The sequence below is a fragment of the Thermobia domestica genome, chromosome 8, assembly GCF_964235325.1.
Source record: "Thermobia domestica chromosome 8, izTheDome1.hap1.1, whole genome shotgun sequence".
Lineage (NCBI taxonomy): Eukaryota > Metazoa > Arthropoda > Insecta > Zygentoma > Lepismatidae > Thermobia > Thermobia domestica.
Genome location: NC_137461.1, coordinates 236,646,665 through 236,656,818, shown reverse-complemented (window position 1 = coordinate 236,656,818; position 10,154 = coordinate 236,646,665). Strand labels below are relative to the sequence as shown.

General features: G+C 37.3%; 1 protein-coding gene across 1 annotated transcript; it reads right to left on the bottom strand.

Moving 5' to 3' along the window:
* Positions 1-864: 864 nt before the first annotated feature.
* LOC145692504 (uncharacterized) lies at positions 865-3,381 on the bottom strand. Its single transcript, XM_081767812.1, has one exon. It carries the CDS (start codon positions 3,379-3,381, stop codon positions 865-867), a length of 2,517 nt encoding a protein of 838 aa, XP_081623938.1.
* Positions 3,382-10,154: the final 6,773 nt, after the last annotated feature.

The window sequence follows — 10,154 nt, the reverse complement described above, 5'->3', positions numbered from 1 at the left end:
AGACCACCGAAGTTGGGCGAATATGGCGGAATAAAATGCCATTGGATTCCTTCAGTAGTTGCAAAATTCTTAATCCTTTCTTGATGGTCACCTGTATGCAACAACTTTTCGACTTCTTGAAGTTCCTTGTTGGCACCAATGAACGTAGTTCCATTGTCGCTATAGATATGCTTGCATTTACCTCGACGAGATATGAATCTTCTCAAAGCAGCTAAAAATGCCTGACTAGTAAGATCACTCACAACTTCGAGATGGATAGCCTTTGTTGCTAAACACACAAACACTGCAATGTAGCACTTCACCTTTGTTTTTGACCTTCTGGTACCAGTTTTAATGTAAATAGGACCGGCAAAGTCAATTCCAGAATTTGTGAAAGGTCTTGTTAGTTCTACTCTATGTTTTCGTAGTTGTTCCATTAATTGTTCTGGTCCAGACGCCTTTAATCTTTGACATGTAATACACATTCTAATAACTTTTTTGATGGCATTTTTACCATTAGGTATCCAATACCTTTGCCTTAGTGATCCTAGCATTAACTGACATCCAGAATGTAGCAATCGCCTGTGTTCATGTTTTATACTTAGTTTTGTTAGGTGATGATCTGGTGGTAGAATAATTTGATGTTTAGCATCAAATTCAAGTTCAGACATTTTTAATCTTCCACCAACTCTTAGTAATTGTTCATCACATATGAAAGGATTGAAAGACAAGAGTTTGCTCTTATTTCTAACTCTTCCACTTTCTTTAAGATCAGCCATTTCCTTAGTATTAACTGAGTTTTGAACTTCTCGTATTAGCCTGATTAAAACTTCTTCAATTTCTTCCAAAGTAAGAGCGTCTACATTTCTTGTTGATGCTTCTACTTTAGCATTCTTGGAGAACCGCACACAATAAGCCAAGACTCTGAAGTTTGTTCAAAGTAGAGAATCTTTCGATCGTACTATTATCTTGAGTTGTCACTAAGTAACTTGATTTTAATTTCTTCTGTTCAGGAATCTCTCTGAGTGGAGCAGGCTCCGTCTTAGGCCAATCAAGTGAAGAACACTGTAACCATTGAGGACCGTTCCACCACAAATTATTATGTATTAACTTGTCAGGACTTGTTCCCCTTGATATAATATCTGCAGGATTTTCACTTGAAGCGACGTGTCTCCGTTCCCCTCCCACTTCTTGTACCTCAGCAACTCGATTGCCAACAAATGTTTTCCATTTATTTGGACTTGCACTTAACCATGCTAAGACCACCATAGAATCTGTCCACATATACACCTGGGATATTCGTTGTTTTAATGCCTTAGTTACTTTCTTGACAAGTTTTGCTGATAACACTGCTGCACATAACTTTAAGCGAGGCAGGGAAATCTTCTTTATGGGCGCCACTTTGGACTTAGCACATAACTTCGAAGTAACTTGACCATCCTTGCTGACGGATCTTAAATACACACATGTCCCATAAGCCTTTTCTGAAGCGTCTGAGAAAGCGTGAACTTGAATGTCTATCAAGGTACCCAACTGAAGAACCATTCTGTCTACACTGATATCTGATAATGAAGGAATGAATTCAAGTACTGTCTTGCATCTTTGCTGTAGTTCTTTAGGAAGTGTTTCATCCCACTCCAATCCTGCTTGCCACAGATCTTGAAGAATTATCTTACATACGATTGTTATTGGACTAACAATTCCCAACGGATCAAAGATTGAAGCAATAATACCCAACATCTTGCGTTTTGTTAAATTATTATTCGACCTTTGATTTAGAGTGAATCCATTCATCACTTGAAGTTGATCAGTTGCTGGATGCCAAAGTAATCCTAATGTTTTGATTTGACCCTTATCGTCTAAGCGTAATGGAAGTTGTGTTTCTCTCAACTCTTCAGAGATGGATTCCAATAACTCAGTACTGTTGGAACACCACTTTCTTAGCAAAAAACCACCCTTTTGTAGCATTTGTATTAATTCGTCCTTTATCTTTAAAGCTTCCTCCACACTTTCAGCCCCTGAAATACAATCGTCAATATAGAAGTCATTCTTGAGAATTTGAGCTGCCTTCGGATATTCACAAGCTTCTTCTGCACTTAATTGCTGGAGACACCGAGTAGCAAGGAAAGGCGCTGAGGCTGTTCCGTATGTGACAGTATTTAATTCATATACCTTAATGGGTTCTTCTTCTGATCTTCTCCACAAGATCTTCTGGAATTTACAGTCACGTTCATCCATCAAAATCTGTCGATACATCTTCTCTATATCTGCAGTAAAAGCTATAGGGTAGGTGCGAAACCTTAATATAATTGACTGCAAATCGTCTTGCACAGTTGGACCAACTTTGAGAACATCGTTCAGTGAAATGCCACTAGTTGAGCATGCGGATGCATCAAATACTACTCTAGTCTTCGTCGTAGTACTAGCTTCCTTAATAACTGGATGATGAGGCAAGTAATATCCTTGAGTAATATTAGAGTTGCCTTCCACTTCCTTCATATGTTCCAAAGCTTCATACTCTTCAAGGAATGCGACATAATCTGTGCGTAACTTGGGGCATCTATTTAACCTTTTCTCTAGTTGTTGTAAACGCTGAACAGCTGTCTTATAAGAATCACCTAACTGGGTCACTTCTTGTTTGAATGGCAGTCTCACTATAAAGCGTCCTGTTGAATGTCTTCTAGTGTTTGCGATAAAATGTTCTTCGCACTCCTTTTCTTCTTTGGATAGAGGAGTTTCTTGAATATCTTCTATTTTCCAAAACTTCTGCAGCTGATGGCTTAAATCATCGTTGTGCAAAAAGAATGTTCGATGTTCTGGCGTGAAGTTGTTGTGCTTTGGCATCTGATATTGTCCTGAAACTATCCATCCTAACTCTGTATTTTGGAGAACTGGAAACGCTCCTGGACGCACCTGTTGTCCTGCTTTTAGTAGACTAAAGAAAATTCCAGCACCTAACAACAAATCAATCTTACCAGACTTGTTGAAATTAGGATCCGCTAACTGTAAATTCGGTGGAAAGTTCCATTCTTTAATGTCAATATCAGCATCAGGTAAATTTCCCGCTATTTTGGGCAATACAAAACACTCAACATTTACACTAAAATCACTTACAGCAGAGAATACTTGTAACTTACTTCCGTATTTAACGTTGCAACTTACATTATTAATACCTTGTACAGGAACATTGATAGGAAATTTCTTTAATTTTAACCTTTGAATGAGAGATTCTGTTGCAAAATGAGATTGGGAACAACTATCAAGCAAAGCCCTAACCATATGTAATTTACCATTGCAATCTTTAACTTGAACAACTGCAGTTGAAAGTAAAACACGCACATTACTTTTAGGCTTCACAGAGCAATAAGTACTAGTATTAACAACTTCCTGCCCTTGAGACATTGACTTTTCCCCTACAGGTTCCGTAACAGAATCATTTTCAACACTTACAGCATGATTAGGCTTTGATTTCTTAAAATCACTATGCAATAACGTGTGATGCTTGAGATTAGCTTTATGACTGGTAATTTTAGACACCCTGTATTTGCGGTTGAATCACCTGACGAACTTGTATTGCTACTACTACCCTTCTCAGCTGTTTCAACAATTCACGTCATTTTTGCAAGAGTATCATAGTAATTAACTTCAAACAACTCTCTATCCTGTGTATATTCATTGTTTTCGTCCTTTAATTCAAGCTGTTTTTGCACTTCATCATATTCTTTGAATATATTAGGTAAACGTGCACACCTAACTTTAATTTGCATTACATCACCGTCTGCTCCAAATTGTTCAACATATGTTTTCATTCTTGTAAGGGAAGCTTTAGCTAGGCCTCTTGCCTTTATAAGAGAATTTGTATTTGAATCCATTGCTTGTGATATATCTACCTGAAGTCCTTATAACAACAGACCTTTACACAAGTAAAAAGAAACAAAAAATATACTTAGCTACGTGACTGTTACATTGCGCCTTTTTTTTCTCTTCAGATTGCAATGCACAGCTGAATGCGTAGGCGCGTACGTGATAAGTCCACTAGGTCAATTTTGCTTCTGATTCGTAACACTCACTGTCTTTACACACACATAGTCAATATGAATGTTTGAATGATTCACTTATTATTTTTCTTGGCACAACACTTCCTCCATCCGGCCCGGAGGACCAAAAAAACTGTTTATGCTTATGTTCTTAAATGTTCGCGATTTACTTAACTGGTAATGGACTGTCTTCCAACAATGGAAACTTCCAACACTTGTTTTTAGTTTTTATTGTACTTTACTAATCGCTGGTTTTTAACTAACACTTAAAATAAACCACAAAGTACATATAATAACTGCACTGTGTTCATTGCACTTAAATAACAAACTTAACTTCAAAATTATGGAAGAAATGTTCGTGCCTCGTGCCTTATGCACCGTCTCTCTTCAACACTTTCCATCTTGAATAACAAATGAAATCTAAATTTCGTAGAAACAGTGTTTCCAGTTCTTAAAAAATATTACAACATAACATAAGACTTAACACGCACCAAATGCTACAAAATGCATATGGTGATGAGTGTCTATCCCGTACGCAAGTTTACGAGTGGTTCAGGCGATTCAAATCGGGTAGAGAGACGCTGGATGATGACGAAAGATCAGGCCGTCCCAGAACCGGATTATCGGAAGAAAACATCGAAAAAGTGCGTGAATTCATAAAACATAACAAAAAATCGTCGGTGAAAGTTATTGAAATGGAATTAGGCATTCCTCAAACAACCGCATACCGCATTTTGACCGAAGTTTTGGGCCTTAAGAAGGTTAATTCGCGGTTTGTACCACAAACTCACCGAAGACCAAAAAGTTGATCGAATTGCGCATTGCAAAGACATCGTTAAAAGTGCTCGGCAGGATCGAAACTTCTTGAAATCGATTGTAAGTGGTGACGAGACGTGGTGTTTTGAATATGAGCCCGAAACAAAGCGGCAAAGTGCTGAATGGGGAGCGCCGGATGAAGGAACACCCAAAAAAAGTCGCTTGGTGAAGTCAAAAGTTAAGGTGATGCTGATTTGTTTTTACGATTCAAAAGGAATTATCTACAAAGAATTTGTTCAGCCCGGCCAGACAGTCACTGGAGAGTTTTACTTGGGCGTCATGAAGCGTTTGCTGGCAAGAATCGTCGTATTCGGCCCGAATATCGCGAAATCGGCAGTTGGACTCTTTTGGACGATAATGCACCATCACATCGTTCGCGACTTGTAACTGAATTTTTGGTCAAAAATCACATTATTCGGTTGCATCATCCGCCCTATTCACCAGATCTCGCTCCGTGCGATTTCTATCTGTTCCCGAAACTGCATTTGGCGATGAAAGGAAAGTGGCACGCATCGATTGATGCCATTGAGAAGGCGACGACCGCCGTCCTAAAGACCATTCCAATAAAGGACATGGAGAAGTCGTTTGACAACTTGTTGGAGCGTGCAAATATGTGTATCGATGCAGAAGGGGAATACATTGATTAATAAAAATGATTTGTTCCAAAATGTACATTGCTTTTTTGTTTTTTTAAAACGTTCGGTTTCTTTTGGAATGGAGGGTGTATATTCTAGGTCAATTTACAAAATCACCACATACTTAATTTCTATAGTATATCTATGCAAGTAGTAATTTTTTTGAACATTTGCTCTTTGCTATCAAGTTACATTAAGATTTTTTTTTATACACATATGGCCACATCAAGAGATATCTGTCCACTAGATTGTGCTATATAGGCAAAAATGAAGACTCTGTATGCCACAGAAAAAGTTTTCTACAAGTTGTGGGTTTAAAATGTGTGCAGACTTTACAGAAGAACAAAAATAATTATTACTTATACGAACAGGGTATGAAATACTACGAGATGATGCATTTATATGTCTTCATCATGAACACCTGTTACTGGTCAAATACGAAGACCTAGAACTCCACTGTTGCAACCCGTTCGATTATCATAAATCAACATTACCAAAAACAATCACTACGAGTCATTGATACGAAGTGAGAAAGATATTAAACTAGAACAAGCTGTGTGCAGGTTGTAGGAAAAGAAACTTTCAATAGAGAGATCAGCCAGTGATAGATATATCTGAATTCAATCCACCAGAGTCTCAAAGGAGGAAACTTAACACAAGTGTTGTAGAACTAGATATTTCTCCCCTAAAATCTGAAAGAGTAAGTAGAAGAGATTTGCACAGATATGTCAAGAGGAAAACAAGTGAAGCACAAAAGTCAATTTGTCAAGAAATTGCATCCGTTACTGGCGTTAACGTAGGAGAAGGATCTAGCACAAGCCAACAGAAGTGTATTGGTTGTGAAGGTTACTGGAAACTGCTTGAAGAATTGAAAACCAAAGCCGCACTAGTTAGTCTATAGGAAAAACAACAAATGTATTTAGAGTTTCTAAATGAATGGTTAAAACAGCTAAAAATTTGAAACCACAGCAAGGTATTCTTGCAATAACAACAAAGTTGATAGGAAAACGATTGCCTTCTGAAGTATCAACAAGAGTACATCAATTTTATGAGGAAGATGAATTCAGCAGGATATGTCTTGGCAAAAAAGACTGCATGCCGGTGAGAATTAATGGATAAAAGGTTTAGAAACATAAACGGCTGTTGGTATATAAATTGAAAGAAATGTACACTGCCTACAAAATGAAATATAGACCTGACGTAGGTTTTTCCAACTTCTGTGAACTTCGACCAAAATGGCGTGTCACTGTTGGCGTTACAGGTTCACACAGTATTTGCGTCTGTACTTATCACCAGAAATATCAAGTTCCAGAAGACTTGTGTTGAGTTTCCTCCTTGGAGACTCAGGTGGATTGAATTCAGATATATCTATCACTGACTGATAATACAGCTGATTTCTCTATTGAAAGTTTTCTTTTCCTACATCCTGCACACAGCTTCTGTCCTGGTTTAATATCCATCCCACTTCTTTCTTTTAACATAAGAGCTGATTTTGTATCAATGACTAGTAGTGATTTTCTTGGTAGTGTTGATTTATGGTAATCGAACGGGTTCCAACAGTGGAGTTGCAGGTCTTAGTATTTAAGCACTAGCAGGTGTTAATGGTGAAGACATATAAATGCATCATCTCGTAGTACTTCATACCCTGTTCGCATAAGTAATAATTATTTATGTTCTTCTGTAAAGTCTGCCCACATTTTAAACCCACAACTTGTAGAAAACTTTTTCTGTGGCATACCGAGCCTTCATTTTTGCCTATATAGTACAATCTAGTGGACCGATATCTCTTGATGTGGCCATATTATCTGTAAGAGAAAATTTCTCAACGTAACTTGATGGCAAAGAGCAAATGTTCAATAAAATTACTACTTGCATAGATATACTATAGAAATTAAGTATGTGGTGATTTTGTAAATTGACCTAGAATATAACTTACAACCATCCAAAATCCAAACAAGGCACCAACACCAAAATTCATTCCTAACTACTATATCAAGACATGCTCTTTGCATTGAAAAGTTCACTTTCCTTGCGCCCCATGTTGACTACTAGAACTCACAACAAGAGCAGACTAACAGGCATGCAATGAACCCTTGCTGCAGGTACAGTACGGTTGCTCAAGTTGAACAGTACAAGTGTTCAAGGCACAGAACAGGATAACAGTTCCGCTCAGTAGCGTAGCCAGGATGTGTGTTTGGGGGGGGCCCAAGTGCTGTTATAGGTACATATAGAAAAATTACAAACAAAAAAATTTATAAACATAAAAATATATAAAAAATTACAAACATCAAAGTACCAAAGTACATTGTCGGACCTCTTTGGGGGGGGGGGCCCGGCCCCTCCGGGCCCCCCCCTTCCCTACGCCACTGGTTCCGCTGTATGAATACTTTTTTGAGTATCATAATTATGTGATTCACATTGTGTTCGTCTCCTTATAGTCTTGACGGAGTCCTTTTCAACTCATGCAACTGTTAGGGCTATTCCGTCTCTTCGTTTCAATAACACTTTTAATTTTCTGCTCTCACTTATAAGTCACATACGACGAAATTTTTGGGTGTAAATACTTTTTTGAGTTACTGTATAGTACCTTTGAAGTAGCAAATCATCGGCTTGATACGTACACTAACACACATAATATACTCAATTTTTTCGAATGTAACACATGTTCGAATTTAAGGCGCACCGAAATTTTCAATAATAATAATATCTTAAACGCAAGACTTGTAGGCAAATTTTCAAAACTGCAACCTGGATTGGTGGCGTAAACCTGACACAATGCACTTCCTTTTGAAATATGTCAAAACTAGGTCTATATAGACGCAAACAAACTTGGTGTGTTTAAAATTCAGAATTCTGAAAATGTATCTAAAGGTTTACCATAGTTATACTGGGTCTGGGCATTCGTTTGTCAAAAGATACCCAAACCAGGCCTAAACAAATGCCACAAACGCTTAAAAAAAAAAACTATAGACTTACTTTCTCAGTAATAATGAAGGGTTAGGTAGCGTACGACGGGCACAACCCACTTATTACTTTTAATGGCCAGACTAGGACTAAGCAAACAAATTGTGTAAGCAAATTTTTAAAACTGAAACATGAAAACGAAACTTGAAATTCCAAAATTTTAAAAATATAGAAGACCGATGCCCAGAGTATCCACGTTCGTACTTGGCCTGGAAATTTGTCAAAAGGCGGCCAAACTAGGCCTAAACCAAAGCCAGGAAAACGGCAGTACTTAGCTATTGTTTAAAATTAATATTACTTTTCAAAATAATCAGATGAACATTCATTGCACTTGTTTACATTCAAGCGATATCGCAAACTATTTCAATAAATGTTACGAATATAGTTATTAGTTTATTGATAAATTAGTTAATATTGCAATTCAAATATCGAGTTATATCCTTGAACTATGTATCAATAACATTTACTTACCTACCCAGTTGTGGCGTCTGTATGAACACGAACTTAACACCTTTCCACCTTTCTTTCACATCGCCAAAAAATTTTTGTTCCATCCACGCTGCCCTTGTCGAAAACATACTAAAACCCGTTGTCTACCAATTTAAACCTTTCCCTTTTTCATAACACTAAAATCCTGCACAAGCCGACTCAAATATATAGGGAGCGTCATTAAAAGTATCGAAAATTAAACAAAACAATTGAAGTGTTTTGATTGGCTGTTTATCATGAACACAATAATATTCATTGCCCGAAAACTGAGAGATTCAATTTAAAGAAATTAGAAGAGAGACAGGTAAGAGATGAATACCAGATTGAAGTTTCGAATAGATTGTTGGCTTTAGAAGTTTCGGAGTGACTAGTGCTGAGGATACCTGGATTGAAATTAGAAATATCATTAAAATTTCAGCAAAAGAAAAATTGGGACACGCGGAAATACGTAGGAACAAACCATGGTTCGACCAGGAATGCATTACACTAGCAGAGAAGAGAAAACAGGCAAAATTACGCTGGCTACAAAATCCGAATGGAATCACTACACAAAGTTTCGCAGATACCAGGCGGGAAACTTTCAAAACTTTTAGAACAAAGAAACGCGATTTTTTGAAAGCTAAAATAAAGGAACTTGAAGAGAATTGTAAAAATAAAATCATCCGGGACATGTATAAGGGGATCAGCGAATTTAAGTAAGGCTATCAACCTCGTCCTTATATATTAAAGAAATCTGACGGTACAGTTCTCACTGATACGGATAGCATCTTAAATAGATGGAAAGATTTCTTTGACTATTTGCTTAACATGCAACCAAAAACTAGTGTGCGTGGAGAAAAGGAGATACACACCGCAGAACTGTATGTTCCAGAACCCAACCGAATAGAAGTAGAAATTAAAGAAACACAAATTTCCGGGTGTAGATGAAATTCCGTCTAAGTTAATTTTAGCTGGAGGCAAAAAATTTTGGAACAAGATACACAAACTCATTCTCCTTATCTGGAACAAGGAAGAATTGCCACAAGAGTTGAAAGAATCAATCATTGTTCCAATGCACAAGAAAAGCGACAAAACTGACTGTAATAATTATCGAGGCATTTTTCTTCTGTCAACATCCTATAAAATCCTTTCAAATATTCTATTAGCAAGATTGACCCCATACGCAGATGAAATTATTGGAGATTATCAGTGGGGATTTAGACGAAATCCATCAACTATCGACCAAATATTTACC

Excerpts from the sequence above, each read along its gene's own strand:
- LOC145692504 (XM_081767812.1), bottom strand. The coding sequence starts at position 3,381 with ATGTCTCAAGGGCAGGAAGTTGTTAATACTAGTACTTATTGCTCTGTG.